Here is a 22,061-nt window from a genome sequence, read left to right on the forward strand (position 1 = left end):
TCATTTTGGACGACAGAGTAGGGGAAATATTGAAGGATATTAAGTCATATTAGAATATCAACATATAATACCTAAAATGTAGGAAATACAGAAGCACAAGCATATTATTTACAAATAATTACATAACCAGTTCAAAAAAAAAAGCTCATAGTGGCTACCAGTAAGGAGCAGGAATCTGAAGTGGTCAGACAAGGAAGAGGAAGGAGACTTCTATTTCTTCGTTAAATAAGACTTACAGCACTACTTGACTTTCAAAATTATGTAAATATATTTTTAAACTAATTTTTAAAAAAAGTTAACCAGGTTGGATGGAAGGCAAAGATTTAATTACTGCAAATATTTTAAGTTTATAAATAGAGAATGAAAAGATTGGAAAAATTATACACCAAAATATCAATTATGATTATTTTAGTTTGTGAGATAAGTGATGATTTTAAAACTTGTTTCTCCTAGTGTTTCCACATTTTCTTCAATAAATGAATACTATTTTTTTGTAACAGGAAAACAAATACTTTAAAAAGGATAAAATGTTATTATTTTGGAGAAAAAACCTTCAGAAGAGATTCTTCGATATATCTTCAAATACTATAAGTAGTTAAAATGCATAAGCCTAATTATTCCAATTACTTGCTTTTATCACTGCAAGTTATATATAGGAAACATTCTTTTTGTTGTTCTACTTTCCATTTAAAACAAGTGATATAAACATTTTTCAAATCATATGAAAGATGCTTTGTGGTGAATAACAGGATTGCAGTAAGCATATATATGTTCTGAATAAATAAATGTGATTTTAATAAAATTCATTGTAGTTTCTGTCTGATGGGTTTTAGTTTTTAAGAAAAAAATTTCAGTTTGTCATAATTTAAATCATTTACCTAAATATTCAAAGATGCTTGGAAGAAATAAAACTCAAGTATGTTTTAATAACAGTTTGTAATAAAGACAACTATGTAAAAAGGAATAAAAACAAAACTTATCTCTATCCATGATGCCATATTGCAATTAAGTTTTTTTAAAATACAAACTTTCACAACCACATTTTTATAATTTCCTTTTCAACCTACAGATATTCTCAATTACCAGTCAAACTCATAAATTGTACTTTCACTAAGATGAACAATTCTTAGTAGTGGAAGGGTAAAGTATTAAGATTCCATGTACATTATAAGAGTAATCACCTCAAAGTCAGAATATGTTTAATAAAATATATATGGCTGCTATATAAATATAATTTACTCCAAAAGTTAATATTTTTTTTCCTATCAAAGGCCAGGAGTCTATAGAATAAAGAAACGAAAAATCAATAAAGGAGAAAGAATGTCAATTCTACTTACTCCTTTTTAAAATAAATGGAAACATTTCATTTAAAACTGAATGCACATGCAGCATCCCTCTATCTTTTTAAAGATATATATCTTTAAATGTATCTAATATATGTGATTTTCTTCTATACCCTTTTTTCTTTGTTATTGGCGATTGTAAAACTTTTGACTTCAGGAAAACACCAGTGGCTGAAGAAAAAGTAAACTCAGTTTTGAGAAATGCACCCCTTTTTATGTGTCAGGGGAAATAAGGAAGAGTCCTGTAAGAGCAGATGACATACCTGCTTTGGCACATATATTATTGGTATTTGTTTTATTTTGTACTTTATTTTAATAAATGCCATTAAACTTTCACAAATTTTTAAAGATCTCTTTACCATTGCTCTCTTATACCAGAGTTTCTCCAGGTGTGTTCTACACCCCACACGAACTACACCGCCTCTAGGATGGGCCCTGAAAACCACATGGTTGACACAGTCTCAGTGTCTGAGAACCTCTGCCTGGCTCAACAGTTATTAAATTCTAAATATAAGTTCTCACAATGGAGACTTTTAGAAGTTTATACAAGTTATTTTGTGACTTGGTATTGTAATCTTATATTAAGGTCGGCTGAAAAGAAAAAGAGAGAAAAGTGGAAGAAAATAAGCAATTTGGTACTACCATAATCAGTCAGCACCTTACAGGAATAACTCCTTATTTTCTTCGGGCTTATATGCCCTAAAATAAACAGAGCTTCTTACTTCAGGAGTCTTAAAAAATAGGAGTTTAGCAATCAGCTAATAAAAATGACACTAGATATACAAAAACGTAGTAAATAAGAAGTTTTAAAGGCATCCACTTCTACACATTTGTTGGTGTAAAATCACATTCTAAATTCTTTTTCCTTAATTCCCTTTAACTGCTCATGAAACATTGGTAGAGGCATTATGACTTACTGACACAGATCTTCCCCAAAACCATTACACAAACTACATTTCTTCCTAGAGTTTTCAAATCAACTTTTATGAGCTACAATTAAGTACTTTTGTTTGTCCCTATACTTTGGGGAATGATACAAGCAATTTCTGGCAAAAATACTCACACAGTAAGCCTTTTTACAAATTGTTGGGGGCAGGGAAGGAAAAGAGCTTAACAATAATCACTGTCTTGTTCTTTTGTTAAAGGGGGAATATATATATACACATACATTAAAAAATCACAAATTATTTAAAATAGGTATGCAAATCTAAAACTGAAGAACTACAAAACAGTACTTGGCAAAGCATGATTTAGTTTAACCATTTAAAGAATCCATGATCTTCCTTTGAAAAGCAAATTATTTGCCAAGAATCAAGACAGTCATCAGAAAATAGGATGTTAATGGAAAGAAACTACCACACAACAAATAAAGCAGACGGGTCAGGGCCATTCATACTAAAGAAAGCATTTAACAGTGTGTCACTGTTCAGGATCCATAACAAAAGATAGCATACTCTCGACAGTGTTAACTGTGCCCTGTTACACCCAGTGGGCATCAGGCAGCCCTAAACAAGCTATGCCAGGGCTAGCCTCCTTTCAGTTCCTCAAATGTGACAATCTCTTACATGCTTTTGCACATGCTGGTTCCTTTGCCTAATTGACACTTTCTCCCAATATTTTTCCATCATTGTGCTGCTCATGCTTCAGGTCTCAGCTTCCTTTACTCCACATGTAAATTAGGTACTTCCATTTATAATCTCTCTAAACAGCTCATAACCTTCCTCCACAGTATTTCTAACACACAGTAGATATATGTATATTGTATTTGTATAAAGAATCTCTCTTTCCCCAGTAGGCTATACAATGAGGGCAGACACTATGTCTGTCTCCGACAACGTGCACTCAGTGTCTAGGAAACTTGTGTAAAAACAGACACATTTAATTGAGTAAAGTGCATTCGGCATTCCATCTTGGGTTGCCATCATTTCATATCTGTACAACTCCAACAAGACTAGACCCTTCCCACCTGCTATGCCAGACCATGAAAATATTAACATTAAACAATGGAGGTTCCCTACTGTCCTGAAAAAACACTGGGGAGTAGGAAAAGGCAAATATAGCTGCAGTGAGGTGTTTTGGGCATAAACAAGGATAAGGGGAAGGTGCTTCTGTTAGCACAATCACCCAGTTCTCAGGTCAGGAACCTGCCACTTAGCATTCTAGAGATCTGCTTGACTGCTTTCTTCCAATTGACAGTCTCACCTTGACTAATTTTTCTTTTCCTTTAACTGAGGGTCGAATTGAATACAAATTTACCACTCTGCCTTTTACCTCTGTGGTAGCCAGCCTCTAGTATTCACATCTCTTGAATAGCAGACTCGGCCTAAATTGAGCAGAGCTGATCTATGCAGTTAACAGAATGTTGTGTAAATGATGGTATGAGACTTCTAAGGCTAGGACATAGAAGACATTGAGGCATTCGTTTTGAGCTTTCATCACTCACTTTGGGGGATATAAGCAACCACGTTGTAAGAAAAATTTTACAGCCCTGTAGAGAGGTCCATGAGGCAACAAACGGAGTTCTTTTGCCAACACCCAGCCATGTGAGTGTACCATCTTAGAAAAGATCCTCCAGTTCCAGTTAAGCCTTCAGATGACTGCAGCCTCAGCCAGTATGTTGACTGCTACTTCATGAGATATCTATCCTCAGCCAGAAGTAACTAGCTGAACTGCTCCCAAATTTAAACCCACAGAAATTATATGAGATGATGTATACTGTTGTTTTGATCTGCTAAATTTTGGGATAATTATACAGAGACAACTAAAATCTCTCCTCACTCAAGTTCATTTTCCTAGATATTTTCACCATTAATATAAAGAGAAACAATTCATTTTAAAATTTACCCTCCAACTCCCTTCTTTTTCATCAGATCCTATAACAAAAACAAAACAAATGGCTGGTTTGTAAAACAGCATTTAAAAAGGATAAAATAAACATTTTGTTTTCTAGGAGAAAATAATTTTTTTTTAATTAAACAGAGGACAGGATTTCCTACAAGGGATGAGAAGGTAAGAGACAAGAGATGAGACAGAGGGCGAAATACTGCCCTCAAGAACAGTAATGGAAAGAAGGAAAAAAATTCAGGTGTTAAACCCTGGATAGTTTATTCCATGTGCTACCACCTCGATTTAGAAGATTCTACTGAGGTCTAGCCCAAAGAAAAAAGTACAATAATCAGAGTATGGGGAAAAAGAAAATATACAACATAATATCCCAAGAGGCAGTGGAATTTGTATTAATAAGAAAAGAAAGGAAAAAAAAGACTTAAAGTGGCAGCACTTAGTACCAAGATAATTTTAAATAGGCATACGATGGTGCTTTGTAAAAATATCAGTCTTACTTTTTTATTTTATGCAGAGAAAGTTTCTCAATTTTTTTCTTTTTTCTCTTCTTAAAAATTCTGTCATAAAACACGTGGAAGATAAAATATTCCACGTTTTGTGTAAATATGAAGAGACTTGTAAGCATAATGATTCCTAAAGGTGGTTAGTGAGCATGTTTTTTCCCTTCTCACAGCCAAAGATAATTTTCCTAACTTAAAAATTTTGAATTCACTTGAGATTAAAAAACATATGTATCTATATATGTGTGTGTGTGTATGTGTGTGTGTGTGTGTGTGTGTGTGTGTGTGTGTATATATATATAAAATTCCCCTTAGCCTTATAATGCTTCCATTTCCTTTTCAATGTCCTCTTTTAGGTTTCCCTTCACTTTACTATAACCCAGGCTAGCAAAAAGAAAAACTGAGATAATTAACAGTGCCACAATGAACATTTTGTCTAACATGTTTAAAAAGCCTTTTGAAAAAAAAAAAAAATACTGGGAGAAACAACAATGAAAAACTTTTGTTATCCACTGGTAACAGTTAATAATCTTGACTTTATCTTGTATTAAGAGTTTCTAAGAGTTTTCTTTCTTGAGAAGCCAAGGAGAGAAACAGGAAACTTCTTAATCATAAGCTGCTGGCTTCTATTTTAAACGGTGGATCTAAGACAAACCACTGAAACTGCCAGCATAACAGTGAAAAAGACCAAGACCCTATACAAAGATACTCAAAAAACTAAGCTGAATTTTGGTTAGAAGCAAAAAAAAAAAAAGAAGAAAAAAAAGAAACTCAAACAAACATCCCCAAAAACCTGAGGAATTACTATTAGCACACATAATCAACAATCACTAATATCCCCTCAGCTTCTCAAGCTCCTTAAAACTAAGGAATTAAAAAGACAAGGAATTCTTTTTACAAGCAAAATCCAGAAACAGAACAAAATAGTTAGATATGTGGTCAGTATTATCAACTTAGCCCCACATCACCACCTCCCTGCCAATATGGAAGTTTATAGAGTTTTTAGGTCAAATCTTGAAAGAGAATTCTAACTTGGCTTTATAGAATTAAAAATGGAGAAAATTTACAAAGTAATCCAAGATTTTGATTCAATGAGAGATTCTGAGCCAGAATAAAATAGTTAAGCTGCTCCCGAATTTCTGACTCACAGAGACTGTTTAAGGTAATAAATATTTATTGCTGTTTTTAAGCTGCTAAGTTTTGAGATAATTATGTAGCAATAGATAAATAGTAACTGTCATGACTCAAATAGACAATTTGGTAGATTTTCACCACTGATATAAATGACAATGAGACATATTGTATAAAAAATACATAATAATCGCCTTTTTTCATTTTATACATAGAATATGTACAGACAAAAACAAATATGCTAATGAAATTTCTTCAAATACTATAAACAATTAGTGAAGACTGCTACTATAGGGTAAGTGGGCCGGTTCTTTTCCCGAATTTGTCTCAACGTCTATGAAAAGCTATTTTTCACCTCAGAGAAGCTACTATAAAATATTCCCCCCCTTTCAAAACCCTATGACAGTAGAAGAAAAATAGAGAAAGGAGGTTAACTAGGGGTAAGTCTAGGCTGGAATCACCGCAAATTGTGAATACAAGTATTCCAAGAAATATTTTTAGTATTTTTGTACTTGAAAGAATTCTAGAAAAGTGACTAGTGTATACTTTTAGATCCATTCTTCATTCTCTGGTGAACTGAAGCGTGTCTCTAAATAGTAAATTTTCCTTAAATTGTAAGTCAAGGGAGGTGAGTTCACAGTAAGCAACAAAGGAAAAAGTATGGCATTTCATAAAAACAAAGATTCTCATTAATAAATGTATAAGAGAGTTTTATATTGGATATAGGTGCTACTTAGGGTTTACTTTCATATAAAACTAGTAAGATAAGCAAATTGGTGTATAATATAAACATATGTATTTTTAAAAAGTCACCTACCCTTAAGAGGATCGTGCTCTGCTCTCATAATATCGATAAGGGAATTTTCCAAAGAGTGCATATTCAAACTGTCATACATTCTACTTCGATCCTGGAAGAGAAGAGGAAAAAAGACATTATAATCTATGCAGTTTTTTCAAAAAGTGATTATAAAACACTATCTAAATTCTCTTACATAAAATAGGACCTCTGATTATATTACTAATTAATCTGTATCCCACAAAAATACCAATAACTAAAGATCTCATGAACTACAATGCTCCTTGCATTGGAGGACATTATTTTCAGTACATTTATCTCTTAAATCTTTTATCAAAAGTAATTTGATTTTATTGGCAATACTAATGCAAAACAGTAAAATAATTTCTATGGTTACTTTTCTCTATAAAGTTTCCTGAAATCTTATACACACAGAAAGTATTTTTTGGTTAATTTTGAAACTTTTCACACATATTTAGGAAGACAGATAGTGGCACGTAGAAAATAAATATTTGTGAGGAAATATTTTAGTTCCATAATTGCACCATACTTTAAACATCTATCAAACATTTTGTTATTTGACATAGTAGTCTGAATTTCATAATGAATGCATAAACATCTTATATGGTAAAAATCAAAAGCATAAGATACTAATACCAGAACAAGGACTAATACCTAGAATATTCAGATTCATATGTTACTCTCTAAAGTGCTTCCATATTTGCCTCTGCATTTTTAAGCCGGCCTCCCCCAACTCCCCTGCAAAATAGGCAGGTGGAGGAGAGAAGAGTAAAAGCACAGTAATCTCATTAAGTCTGCTACTTCACCAAGTCTCCAAAGTCTTGTGTTATCAGAACCTTGTTTGCTGAATGTTCAATCCCTTCACTTGCTTATTTGAAAGAATCTGACTCTTTAATGTCCATCAATTTCTCTGTATTCTGTTCAACACATACTCAATGTACCTGAAAAAACGTATGTGGGGAACTACTAGAGGAAGCTCTGGCCCATGCCCTCCAAATAATCTAGGAGTCTTCCCAAAATACTCACCCACCCAGTTACGTATGTGTGTACACGCATGTGTAAGCTTATTTATACTGGGGGATGCAGGATAGTCCATTCTAAACTCTCAAAAAATGATTGTCACAGAAAATGGAAAGGAAGAATCTGAAAATTAAGTGGAAATAAAAGTCCCCATAGAAATCAAAATAAGGCATTTATTAACCTGGGTCCATGAGCTTCAAGAGAGACCAGAAGTCTCTGAGATTATATATAATATACTGTTCATGGGTGTACAGTAGTCCCCCCTTTCTGCATTTTGCCTTCCACGATTTCAGTTATCTGTAGGACAATACAATAAGATATTCTGAGAGACAGAGATGCCACATTTACATAATTTTTATTACATTGTTACAATTGTCCTACTTTATTATTAGTTATTGTTGTTAATCACTTACTGTGCCTAATTTATGAATTAAACCTTATCATACATAGGTTTTCATTGGAAAAAAACAGCATATGAAGGCACTACTTGCAGTTTCAGGCATCCACTGATTGTCTTGGAACGTATTCCTCGTGGATAAGGGGGGACTAGTGTATACATAATTTCTTTTTTTTCCTGAAGAAAAGGTTTATAGCTTTCATCAGTTTTCCACAGGAATCCACAATCCAGAGAAGATTCAGAATCAGTTCTTTAGTAAGCTGAAGAAAAACCTAAGAAGCTTTTCTAAGAATACGTTCATTTATTTACTTTACTTTGATGTTTAAATTAGGGTTGCAGCCTTTTTAAAGCTAGGGGTTCAGAATCAGTACTGTAGACTAAATAAGTTGCTGTCAGAGATTTAAAAAGGTAAAAAGTAACACTGAATGACGGAAGGAATGCTAGACTGGAGGCTCTTATTCCAGCTTTATCACCAATTAACTCTATCAGTACTCTTTACTGATTTTTACTGAAAGGCCCCTGAGGTAAAACACATGCATCAGTAATAGCTGCTCTCTAGAACAGTGACCTTGATTAGTGATGGAGGCACAAAGAATCAATGAGCTGTAACAGTGGTTCCTAAACTTGAACATGCTTCAGAATCATCTGGAAGGCTGGTTAAACACACAGACTGCTGAAACACATCAAATTCAGTAGGTCTGGAGTGGAACCTGACAGTATGTAGTTCTAACAAGTTCCCAGGTGATACTGATTCCGCTGGTCTGGATAACACACTTTATAAGAAGCAATTAGTTTCTTCGTCTGAAGTCAATAAATCTCTCTAGGCTCTGGTTCTAACTCCTAGAAAATAATCATGTCAGACTAGATGATGCCTATAGTCTCTTTAAAAATTATAGAAAAGAAAAAGACTCAAAATACTCTAAAATAAATGAAATATTAATAAAACTGAAACAGAGAATAGGATGGCCCATATGGGCAAAAATGACATATTAATTTTAGGAATCTATCCAGATAGTTCCATCTTCCATGTGCTTCCACTATACTGTATTCATAACTAACTTGTTGATTTTCCTGTCTCTCCCACTAAACTTCTAAGTTGATTAAGAATAGGGACTATCTAATTACAGAATATAGTTAGTTCTCATATGTCTGTTGAATGAATACTCCCTTTATCTCTACCATAAAAACTCAGTAAAAAATGTAAAAAAACAGTCGAGTTCTGTAAGGAGAAAGACTGCACTTTTTAAACAGTAATTGTAAAGGACTATAAAACTTTCTTAGAATCTTCAACTGAATAGGTAGTCAAATGTTAATTGACTAAACTGAGACAAGTATCAGATTAATATGGCTTGCTATGAACCTGAATTTCCAACTACCCAATGGAAGATTAAATACTACTATACTGAAAGTTCCCAGATGTATTTAAAATAGAATTATAAAATGTAAGCTGTAATGAGAAAAGTTAATGTTCATATAATTAAGCAAAAAATCCCTCTGCAGGTGTGCCATATCATGAAGGTTCTAAGAGTATATTGTAAACACTTTAAAATACTTTATTATCTTCCTTACCCTAAATCCTCACAAAGGAAATATATTACAGTTCATGGTTATCTTTTTAGGTTGTTAACTTTGAACAGAATCAACCTATGCCCAGTCAACCGATGACCTTAATTAATGGTAACTATTAAATCACCCAAACAATATTTCCCAAGTAACTTCCTTTTTCTGGAGGTGTAGGGGAAAGTACCCTCTACCTTCATTGCAAGAGGTGTGATCTTGCTCTACAGCATGGTAAAATTATTGCATGGGTCATGGACAATATTTAAAGTATGAAAGAGAAACATCCTTAAACTAACTATAAATATCAGTGACCACTATATAATCAATTTTGAGAGGTGTTATTCAAAAAGGCTGCATGTATTAATAACTTTAGCTTGAATGTCTGTATCTAACTGAATCAGTGAGATGCCTACTTATAAGGTCTCTTATTTTCCTTTTTCTGTTAAGTATTTGATCCTAAACTCCTACTCTAGGAAAGAAAACAACGATTAGCTTGGTTGTACTTTGTAAAGCATCAGCTGCATCCCATGTGATTTTTAAAGCAACAAACATAAAACGGCCTTAAGCAACCAAAGAGCACATGACATCTCAAAATTGCTTTTTGAATTTAATGAAACCTATAGGCTTACATGCAAAAGATATAGATAATTCCATTAAATAAATTGCGGGAATTAAAATATGACTTCTGAAAAAACAGAAACAAATCTGGTTATAAAACAAGCACTCATGCATTCTTCTGAAATACAGACATTAGGAAAAATTGTGTTCATGCAAACTGCCATCAGTTTAAAAACTAAATAGAAGAACTAAGGCCATTTTCAAGTGACCATGAACACAACAATACTAATTATCATTAATAAATATGGAAAATCATAGCAATGTAATTTACATTTATTACTACAAGGTTATTTGAAAACACCAAAATACTTCACAAAAATAAGATTCTATGAGAAGTGTGCATGCAATCTATTCTAAAATATAAAAACTATCTGGCAAAGAATCAACTAAATGGGCTTTCAGAAACTGAGATTACAGAATCTCACAATAACTAACAGAATAAAATGATTAGAAAACATTGTTGGAAAAGGCATAACCTCTTTTATTATAATATTTATTTCATGGTTTTTCTTAAACCCAGACATTTGCCACAAACAAATGTTTGTTACAGGAGTGACAATAAAAGCTTAGAAAGGCTGAAAAACACAGAAAAGAACAAAGTAATCTTAATTTTGAAAAAAGATGACCCAAGAAAAGATTATAAACACTGAAAAATAACTAAGGAGGTCAATGTACAATATTAGAAGCAGTATGACAAAGGGAATTCAAACTTAATTACAAGAGAACTTTTTGAAGAGATATTAATTTTTTTGCTGGGATACATTAAAAACCCTGTTTTATTTTAAAAGAAGTGGTCAATTAGAAACTTCTCCTCTTGAAAATGAGGTACTCTTCCAAAGAAAAATAAGATTATAGAAAAACCCTATATACTTTAATGATTTAGCAGATGCTTGAACATGTATTATTCTGCTTAACTAGAAAGATCAGCTTTTATTGTACTTATAATGTTTGTGTTTAGTTCTCTAATTTTTACTTTAAAATAAAGCAATGTAGTGCTAATATTGTCCTTAATTTTAAGTAGATATTGATCATACTTTCCTGTTACACAATGTTATTGCACCATACTCAGTAGCAGATGACGTGCTACTCTACTGCATGACGTCGTACTCAATCTCATAAGCTCTCTTTTCATTCTCTAGTTGTTCCATATAGATAACCCTTATTCTTCTAACTAGACTCTTACCTTCTCCAAGACAAAGAATAGTATTTTTTATCCATATCCTAAGGGTATTTAAAACACTAACATGCAGAATGAATGAAGATACATTTCTTTAATTTTCTTTATTAATTTCAAACCTCAATAAAGTGTGTTAGTCATTCTCAGAAAAAAAAACAATCAAATGTTTTAAAAGGCCAAAGCTATTCTAGTACTCACAAGAATTAAAAGAGACAAGTGGAGGCCGGGCGCGGTGGCTCACTGACCTCGTGATCCGCCCGCCTCGGGCGGATCACGAGGTCAGGAGATCGAGACCACGGTGAAACCCCGTCTCTACTAAAAATACAAAAAATTAGCCGGGCGTGGTGGCGGGCGCCTGTAGTCCCAGCTACTCAGAGAGGCTGAGGCAGGAGAATGGCGTGAACCCGGGAGGCGGAGCTTGCAGTGAGCCGAGATTGCGCCACCGCACTCCAGCCTGGGTGACAGAGCAAGACTCCGTCTCAAAAAAAAAAAAAAAAAAAAAAGAGACAAGTGGAAAACATTTCAAGAACAATTAAAGTACTGAACACAGAACAGGAAACAAAAATAAGGCATCCATTACTTAAGCTGTAATACAAGAGTCCATTCTTTTTCATTTTCAGTGGGCATGTAACGGTTTGATGACTATGAATGTCCCTGAAGTTCATCTGGTTTACAAACCACTATTTAAGAAATGCTTTATCAGATAAACAAATTGGGTTTGGTATGCAACTATATACTGTTTTTTTGTGTGTAAGTTGAGTAAAGACTCAAAAAATATTTTTTCTGAGACAGATCTCCAAATTATGATTTACCACATTATCATAACAGCCTATTAAAGATTAGTGGGAAGTATTTTCAATTAATTCAAGGTAGTTTATTATGTGACATGCTCAAGCACTGCAAGTAGAGCTTGTGGAAGAGCAAAAATTTAGAGTTGATATATTGATAATTCTCCAGGTGGAAGGCAGGCGGACATGCACGTATATGCTTCACACACTCAGTTACTGTTGCGAGACATTACTTTGTTTACAGTGAGCTGATATGTCATATGTAAACTTGTAAGTAATAATAACCTCAGTTAAAGGATATTTACTCTTTGATTTAAAACATATGAATAAATATAGGGTAACCTTAACATTAAACTGAAAACTCTTATTTTTTTGGGAAGAGGGGGTGGTGTCTTGTTATGTTGCCGAGGCTGGACTCAACTCTGGGGCTCAGGCAATCAATCCTCCTGCCTCAGCCTTCCAAGTAGTGCACATTGCTGGATCTGGCTGCAAATTCCATTGTAATATAATTTAGAATTCAAACTTTTGAGTATGATTCTTGCAAGGGTAACCAGCTAATGACATTTTAAAGTACAGTAATTAATAACCCTAAGCAAATTCATGCAGATATACTGGCCAGGCGCGATGGCTCAAGCCGGTAATCCCAGCACTCTGGAGGCTGAGGTGGGCGGATTACGTGAGATCAGGAGTTTGCGACCAGCCTGGCCAACACAGTGAAATCCTGTCTCTACTAATAATATAAAAATTAGGCGAGTATGGTGGTGCATGTATGTAATCACAGCTACTGGGAAGGCTGAGGCATGAGAATCGCTTGAACCTGGGAGGCAGAGGTTGCGGTGAGACGAGATCATGCCACTGCACTTCAGCCTGAGCGACAGAGTGAAACTGAAAAAAAAAAAAAAAAAAAAAGCGATATATAAAATACTCATTTTAAAGTTAGAAATATTTATAATAATTTATATTTGCTTTTAAAAAGTTTTAAATTTGAGGGTTTTCTATTTTAAAAAAATCTTATTTAAAATAAAATTCCAACCCACAAAATTTTACATATTAACAGAAATAAAAATCAACCTACAAAACTAGTTCTTATTTATTGAATTCGATTATGTGTTCAGCTCTTGATATAGGTAAAGCCTGCAGTATCCAAGTATAAGAATTAAAACTTCAGTTCTAGAATTTTGTATTATATTCTAGGCCCTAATCAGTTTGAGACTAAAGGAAATAAAAAGTAAAATGTTTTAAAATAATGTACTTGTTAACAAAAATATACTAGAATTACACTGTATATGATGACAAAAGGTCAGAAATGCAAATAATCTCCTCAGATATTTAAGTGACCAAGTATCTTCTATAATTTTAATTTTGCCAAAGAATGAGAAACTATCCAACATTTTAAGGTATCAATTTCATTTTGTAGCTGCTGTATTTTTAAGAGGCTCAACTTCAAATACCTCAACCTTTTATGGAAAGATGGAAACACACAACAAACTATGTGTAAGTACTCTTAGGGTACTTAGAGAAGACAATGACACTGCTTTTAAGTCCAGTTGAAAGGTCACATACTACCTCCACTGCCTTAGACTAATGCCTTAGACCCTTCGCTCAAAGAAACCAAGAGGCTTGTATTCTAAAAATAGAGGCAAGGGGGGTGGGGCAGCATGGAGGAAAAGAAATGGCCAAAACAGATCACAGAAAGTGTAAAAGCTGGCTGGAAACGCCTTAAATGACCCAGTTCAAGGTCCCCCTTTTACAGATAAGGAAACTGTGACCCAAAGACATGAAAGCCCATAAACTATGTCATTCAATGTCATAAAGATTATGAGGAAGAGGAAGAAGATCCAGGTTTCAGGCCTTCTTTCCTCCCAGTTCCATTCACTTTCCATTATCTCTTTTATTCCCCCACCACTGTCTTCTACTTCATCACATCACACCTCTGGCTCAAAAGTCCAAAGGGAATGCCAATATCTCAGCAGTTTACCAGATAAGTTTATCTTTAAGCACCAAAATCATTTTTCCTAAAATAAATTTCCCTAAAATCTTAGGTTATAACACAGGTAAAAGCAGAGTAGCTTTGATTGAAGTCTAAGTGAGACGGCAGCGCCGGAGGCTGGTTTGAAAGCTTCCCTTTCATTATCACCCCTATCTCCTCTCTAGCATTCCACCAACTGAAATCAGCTCAAGAATCTGATTTCTCAACATCTGTCCCTGCCTCATGGACCCTGTACGCCAGCTAATTTGTATTCTTTTCCATGGATACTTATTTCTCCTATATATGTATCCTATATATGTATCCATCCTATTGCTTCTTCCTGCACAGAGTAATCATGTCCTTTTCTATCTGAAAACATTTCTCTTGCCACCTTCAAAATAACTACATTAATTTTCTTCTAAACATACCATCTCCTAGGCATTCATGTATTGAATTTAAATACAAAAATGCTACCATAAAAACATCACTAATAAGGCTTAACTGGACCAGAGTAGAGAAGAGAGTAGACGTAAATAGCTAACTTATATTAACAAGACAATATGTTGCAAATTGCATGAAGTAACTACCATTTCTAAGTCAAGACCCTGGCAGGACTACTTTGGAAAACAGGCAGGACTTGGCTAAAACAACTGTTAGTGGTTGGTTATCAAAATTAGTGCTAACCTTCTAGATTAGAATGTTACTTACAAATCTATTATTAATCTGTTTATGTCCTTACTTGTAAAATCATCTCATGGTGATAAATTAACCAAGGAAGAGACTTAGAATAACATAGCTCCATTCATATAACACACACAACATTAAGTCTATGCTCATTCAAACTTGAGCTCTGTAAGAAAGAACCTGCATATATAAGGACTGAGTTTTCTATATCCTATAATAATCCTCACCACCTGATACCTAGTATACATTCAAATTCAGTTTGCAGGAAGAAAGAGAGCATTCTGTAACCACCAAAGGTGTGAATGTAATTTGAGTAAGGCTAACTCCCAGCTTTTTGACTAACGGTTTCTCCATAGGAAACTGATTATTTGGAAGAAGTCAGGGTATAAAAGCAGTAACAAAATTTAGAATACTAGGCTATATATTTTTTAATAAAGGTGAAAAAACTGAACCAAGAGAAGTCTTTTTTAGAAATATATCTCAAAACAAATAGACTTCATGACAAAAATTTACTGAAAAGTTCTATGAAACAGTAAATATAAAGCTGGATGTTAAGTAAACATATGATTTTGTACCTAATTGCATTTAATTCTGAAAAGAGATACAATCTGCTTAGTTTGACTGATGTTTAAAGTCAGGTGCTTTTGTGTATATAATCCCTTTTTCCAAAAAAAGTTTATTATGTTTTAGAATTATAAAAGGATTAATTACTCTTAAATTTGAAAATAAAAATTTTCTTACATTAAATAGTTCAAAGCAGGTGATCCTTAAAAAATAAATTGCTTCAGTGTCCTCTAACATATGTTTCAATTGGTATAATAAGAAAGTAAATAATAAATCTTACTCATAATATAAATACTAAACTCCTAACCGAAATCCTAAAAAGTATACACTGTGCAGCCTACCTGGTCTATTCTGGATGTTCCGGCTGCAGTGCACCAACTATCTTGGAGTGAATCTGAGCCCCAAGCTGGCAACTGCAAACTAGATCTCACCTTCAATAGCATAGAAGTTTTCATCAGAAATGAGCAGTTGTCTTCCCCATACCCACCCAACGAAAGAAAGAAAGAAAAAAAATAAAGCTCTATCTTAAATCCTCATTCCATCCTCTAAAGGTTTAAGAAAAAACAAAACAAAACAAAAACCTCACTTGCAATAGCCATAAGGGAACTTCAACAAAATAATAAAAAGCCTGAAAAAAAAAAGTCTAATCAACATATTAGGCCACATTTAGAAAAAATAATTGGTGAATTAGTGAAAATAAATTTAAATTAGATGCAAAAAAGCCCTAATATTATTTTGCCACCATCACAGCTGTACTAAGTATATTCTAATATATATACAGCCAATCATAGTCGAATCTAAGAATAGTTACAATTACAGAATATATTAGCTTAGCTATATTAAAGGAGAAACAAATTTTGGTGGCCCATTAGAATTTATAAATTAAAGCATTCTTAAAGAGCTGCCAATTGAAAGCTTCAGTATGTATTTAATAAATACAATGGGTTTTTCTACGTTTTACTAAGCTTATTTCCCACTGCGTGTTTAGAGAATTATTTTACATTCTCAATTTTCTCTGTATATTTTAACCTTTGTTAATTAAATTACACGCTTAAAAATTAAAACTTTATTTGAAAAAATGTTAATTTTAGCATACCACTACCATCACCACCCAACTCTCTATTTTGAAAGATTAACATTAGAGATAAGGTCATTTACATACCATTCTTACCTGTAAGGGTAAGAGTGTATTACTATTGTTGTCTGTTCTGAACACATTATCTTCAATCCAAGATTTTGGAGTCAGTGATGGAGTTGAGCGAGTAAATTTCGGTGGTGCTATGACATTACCAGAAAACGGTTTCTTCAATGGAGATATCTGATTCATAGTTCCTGGGATTCCCATGTTTCCGGTTCTACGATGATCTCTGCCATGCATTGCTCCCCAGGACATACTTCCAGTGCCCCAGCCACTGCTCTGATGGTTGCTCCAGGGAGACTGTTTCAGAAGAGGCTGGAGAAAACACAGCTATTTAAATTGCGGCATTTAAAGAGTTTACAATTCAAATTCAAATTCAAATTTAGACCTAAGAATTTATATGAATGAAATATATAAAGGCAAAAGAATACATCTTTTCTAGATTATAAAAGTAAGTCTTGAGATCTTTCTATGTGAAATCATATTTGATGCTGGTCAAGTTTTCATCTTCTTGTATACTATAAATATCATGATATTTTATGACAGTTACTAAAATAGAACCATGCAGTTCCTTTTTATCCTTCAGAAATAACTGTACACATAATATGAAGAAAAAAATTGACGTTAACTCTGAAGATTCTTAAAGATATAACATACATGGTGATCTTAAAGCAACCATATTAATTATGCTAGGCACAAAACTAAAAATATGGTCTTTGTTAATTAAAATATCCTACTCATACAAGTGAAACATATAGACTTTGTTTCCAAAACAAGTCGCACTACTACAAAAGTGGGAATTACTCTTGTACAAATTAAAATCGCCTTTTGAAATAAGGACAGCATAGAAACAATGTCATTTTTCTGCATTGTTTATTTAGCTGTTAAGGCATTTTATTCCAGTTTTAGTATAGTTTGTCTTGTTTTTATTTCACTTAATTATCCATGAACTTTGAAGCAATTATCTGATGTTGCCCATAGGTGGATCCACTGAGGTATACTGCCAATTAACTATATGCTTTGATTATTCCACTAGAGATCTTGATACAAGTCTCCATAAAGTTGATTCATTTTCAAAAGTAAATTACATCCTAATCTCAAACCTGTGGCAAGACAAGTCAAGTTATCGAAGAATGGTAAATCCACCAAAAGACTAATAATTGTAGTTTTGGGTTTTGTTTTTTTTTTTAAGAAGTATTCATTGCTGGTAATTCTGTCAATACGTTTATACTTTAATACTTTGGTGTTAAGATGTAGCTAAAGAAGTATGAACCATACAGTTACTAAAAATAAATATAGTTCTCTTAAAATTGAACCTGCTTTTTAAAAGACAATTAAAAGAGAAACTCCTGATCTAGAGCACCAATTTTTAAAAACTTTTAAATGCTAACATAATCATGAGTATATTATTACTCTTTCCTCCTCCACAGAGTTCCAAAGCATAATTAGGGAGCCATGGACAAACCACTTCATTCTTGAGGGCCTTACTTTCCTTATTAAATGATTTAATGCTCAAAGTTATCTTCCAGTGATCTAAAATTCCGTATGAAAGCTGTGTGACCTCACACTCCATGGCTAGACCATCTTTTGTCCAAAAGCAAATTACAGTTAAATATGGATCATGGTATATGTTCTTCCAACGCTCTGTATCACAACTTTAAGAATACAAAATTACCTATAGATAATTTTCTGTGGACAAGTTTCCAGTTAACAAAATGAAGACCCTGAGACACAAAAGACAGTTAGGTGCTGAGGGTTATAAAAATCATGAAAAAGTGGAACATTATTTCAGAATCCCTATTTTCAATCCTTATAGGCCACATTCTCTTTTCTAAGAAAGAAATCAGTGATTCAACAAAAACTGTTCACTGTCACTTTGGTTAACTTAGATAAACTGTTAACTTTCACTTGGGTTAATTTAGATAATATTTACTTCAAAAAGACTAATCCTTGAAAACGTTGGTCAACTGAAAAAGTTATGGGGTTAAGGTCATATTTTGCGTCTCTGTCAATCCTTAATCACGAAAATAGAAAATGGACTTAAACAGAATGAACTCTGCAACAAACGCTAACAAGATTCAAAACCAACAAGACACTCTTTCACTGTCAATTTACCAATCTAGCGGTCACCCAAAAATTGTATTGAGGGAATAACAAAAAAGATCTTGAATCAAAAAAGATCCGGAAAATAAAAATTCTGCCCAGTGTCATTTCACAGTATTACCTACTGAAAATACACATGGCCCACATATTCCCTTGTAGAAGGTTAACACAACCAAAAAATGTACCGAAAGTCTACGAGGAAACACACTAATCCCAGATCCAGGTTCAGTTTTGTCTTAAAGCCCACAAAACATGACCCCAACATTGAAAAGCACAGAAACTAAGACAATCGTGGGATATCTCGGTTTGAACCCGAGCCGTCACTAACAGTTTCTCTTTCCCAGTCCTGTGACAGCCGAGGAGGTGGCCCCGCGGGAACCAGGTCCTGCGAGGAGGGCGGTCGGCGCTCCCTCCCGACTCGCCGGCGGCCCAGGGTGCAGCGCTGCCGGCAGGTTGATCGGGCGGAGCTTTGGGAGCAGCTCGATTGACCGCCCGGGGGGCTGAGGCTTCTAGGCGAGATCCCCGCCGGCCAATTAAGAATAAACAAACTCCAAAGAAAAAAAACCCTTTCCGCCTTCCCTCATTGGACGGCGAGACAGAGTCTTGGGCTCCTCCACACGCACCTTTTCCAGCAATCATTTTTCCCCTGCCCAAGTTCATTTCCCACGGCCGCTCTTCTGAGGCCCCCGGCCCGCCCCCGGTCCTCGCCGCGCCTTCCCGAGTCTGGGGTCCGGGGCGGCGGCCCTCCAGGCCCAGGGCACGGGGCGGATCCCGGGGTGCGCCAGCTAGAAGGGCCGGGTTGAGACGCCGCGCCTGGCCGCCCGCGGCCCCGGCGCTATTCAGCCCCTGCCCCAGTCCCCACCGCTGCGCCGAGACGTTCGAGGGGGCGCCCGGCCAACAGCGGCTCCCAGCGCGAACTCGTCTCCCACGCCCCCGCAGCCCACGGTGGCCACTGCCCTCCCAACCCGCCGGGGGCTGGGGTTCCGAGTCCTGTCACGGTTGTCCGCCCTCTCAGTCCCACTCTCACTTGGGCAAGTGGCCCCCGTCGCGGTTTCTCTCCGGGCTAATGTCGGGTCCCCGGCCGCCCTGCCGCAGCCTCCGTCCCCCGCCCGCGGTCTCCCGGTCCCGTGGCGCGGCCAGGCCGCCGCCCGCCGTACCTGGTGGTGGTTATAGGAGTTCCTCTGCTGCAGGAAGGCGGCGGCCGCCGCCTGGTGCTGCTGCTGGAGCTGCGGGCTGACGGGTGACCTCCGGCTCTGCGGCTGCTGCGGCGCCGCGGGCGGCGGGGGCTGTTGTTGAGGTAAATTCATGGCGGGCGGCGGCGGAGGGGGCACAGCGGTCGCCGAGAAGGGGCCGCCGAAGCCGCCGCCGCCGCCGCCGCCGCTCGTCGGCACGCTGAGCCCAGTGCAGCCGTGCGGCGACACGGGCGAGAAGCTCGGGAAGAAGGCCGGGTTCATGGACGACGGTAGCCCGGGGTAGAAGCCGTTCTCTGAGTCGGGGCTGGGCGGCGGCATGGCGCTGAGCGAGCCGCCGCTGCCGCCGCCCGGGGTGGTGGCAGACGAGCCGGGCGGCTGCGGCTGGGGCGGCTGCTGGGGTGGCGGTGGCTGCTGCTGCGGCTGGGTCGGCGGCGGCTGCTGGGGCTGGGGTGGCGGCGACGCGGTCTGCACCGACCAGGGGGTGCCGAAGCCGGGCAGCGGCGGCGGCGACGCGGAGCCGCCTCCCCCTCCGCCTCCTGGGGGCCCCCCGCCCCCGCCGCTGCCGCCGCCGCCGCCGCTGCCCGGGTGTGGAAGGTCCGGGCTCTGCAGGCTGCTGAAGGCGCCCGCGCCAAGCGCACCTCCGGGCAGGAGGTTACTGGGACTGTTGAGCAGAGGGTGGTTGGGGGACTCCATGGAGCCCGGCGCGGGGTTCACCGGCGGCGTCGAGGAGGCCAAGCCCGCATTGGGGGACTCGGCGGCGCTGCCTTCGCCCGCGGCTGGGGTTTTGCGAGGGCTGCCCGCGCCTCCGTGGCGGCGCCGCGGGGCTGCGGGCGGCGAGGGAGGGAGCTGCGGGAGCGGGGGCAGGTCGGCCGGACGCTGCCGCGGGGCGAAGTCCTGGGGCGAGAGGTGCTGCGGATGCGGGAGGCTGAACTGCTGCGGCGGCTGTTGCTGCTGGCGCTGAGCGAGCTGCGCCGGCTGGAGGAGCGGGCCGGCTGGCGGCGGCGGCGGCGAGCTGAACCGACCAGAGCTGTGGAGCGGCAGAGGCGGCGGCGGCTTCAAGTCCGGAGGGTGGGGAAGGTGGGGAGGGCTGAACTCTTTCGTCTTCTGGCTGCTCAGCTGCTGCTGCTGCCGCTTACTGAAGTCCTGCGGGGAGGAGGTGCGGCAGCAGCAGCAGGAGGAGGCGGAGGAGGAGGAGGGGTGGTGCAGACTCGGTTTGAAGTCCTGGGAGGGGAGGAGGTGGGTCACACCCGCGATCGTGCCGCCGCCGGGGTGGTGGTTGGGGAGTTTCTCCGTGGCCGCCGCCCCCGAAAGCGGCCGCGCCGGCTGCTGTGTCAGCCCCAGCAGCAGCTCATCCTGCATGGTCTGCTGATGCGCCAGGAACGGGGAGGAAGAGGAAGCGGCGGCGGCCAGGCTGCCCGCGCCGCCGCCAAGGGGGATGGAGAAGGGGGAGGCGGCCTCTAAGAAGCCGGTGACAGGCAACGGTGGTGGCGACAGCGGGCCGAAGGGCGTGGCGGAGGGCAGCGGGTTGGCGGACCCCACGGCGTAAGGATCGTACGCCTCGCCGCTGAACAGGGGCCCGGGACTGCTACTTCGGAGCGGGGCGGTCTGCAGCACCCCAAACCCGAAATCCCTCATTTATCAGGCCGGCGGCAGCGGGAGGAGACGCTGGGGTTGCGCGGCCGTGGTGGAAGGAGGGGGAGTCAGTGAGAGAGAGAGAGACACCGTGACTGAGCCAGGGGGCACCGACTTCGGCCCCACCACCCCTCGCGGCGATCGCCGCCGCCGCCGCCTCCCGAGACCGGCTCGGGCGCCGCAGCCGCCGCCGTCGCAGTCGCCGTAGCCGCCCTGGCCGCTTAAGAACCCCGGAACGTGCGTCAGCGCCACCTCACAATCGCGCCGCCCCCCGCGGTGCGTCCCGGCACGCGCGGGCGCGAGGCCACCGCGCCCCCGGTCGCCCCTCCCCGCCCCTCATTAATATGCAGACGCAGCCGAGGGCGCGCTCGCGCTCCCGGGAGGGCGGGAGCGAGCGGCGTGTCTCTTTGGGTCTCTCCGCTCCCGGGTAAATGGACAGGCCGGTTGGGGTGGGGGTCGGCTAGCAAACAGTGGTCGGGAGCACTGGGCGGGCGCGCGCACGAGGGCAAGCACGCGCGGGAGGGAGGGACGGTTCCTGGGCAACGGCCCCTCCCTGGCGCGGGATCCGCGCAGAGTCTGCCCG

General features: G+C 39.1%; 1 protein-coding gene across 7 annotated transcripts in view; it reads right to left on the reverse strand.

Annotated features, from left to right (window-relative positions):
* Positions 1-21,601, reverse strand: part of CPEB2 (cytoplasmic polyadenylation element binding protein 2) — a 64,570-nt gene extending 42,969 nt beyond the window's left edge. For 2 of the 7 annotated variants that reach the window (XM_032135191.2, XM_032135190.2), the window contains exons 1-4: positions 19,811-21,601; positions 16,584-16,865; positions 15,754-15,843; positions 6,636-6,726 (exon numbers count right to left, since the gene is read on the reverse strand). In XM_032135191.2, the coding sequence (XP_031991082.1) occupies positions 6,636-6,726; positions 15,754-15,843; positions 16,584-16,865; positions 19,811-21,481 (2,134 nt within the window). In that variant the 5' untranslated portion in view covers positions 21,482-21,601. Of the gene's footprint in view, positions 1-6,635; positions 6,727-15,753; positions 15,844-16,574; positions 16,866-19,680; positions 19,737-19,810 lie in introns of those variants that run through there. The other 5 variants (XM_032135195.2, XM_032135193.2, XM_032135194.2 and 2 more) reach the window with 3 other exon arrangements.
* Positions 21,602-22,061: the final 460 nt, after the last annotated feature.

The sequence above is a fragment of the Hylobates moloch genome, unplaced genomic scaffold (genome assembly GCF_009828535.3).
Source record: "Hylobates moloch isolate HMO894 unplaced genomic scaffold, HMol_V3 SCAFFOLD_17, whole genome shotgun sequence".
Taxonomy (NCBI): domain Eukaryota; kingdom Metazoa; phylum Chordata; class Mammalia; order Primates; family Hylobatidae; genus Hylobates; species Hylobates moloch.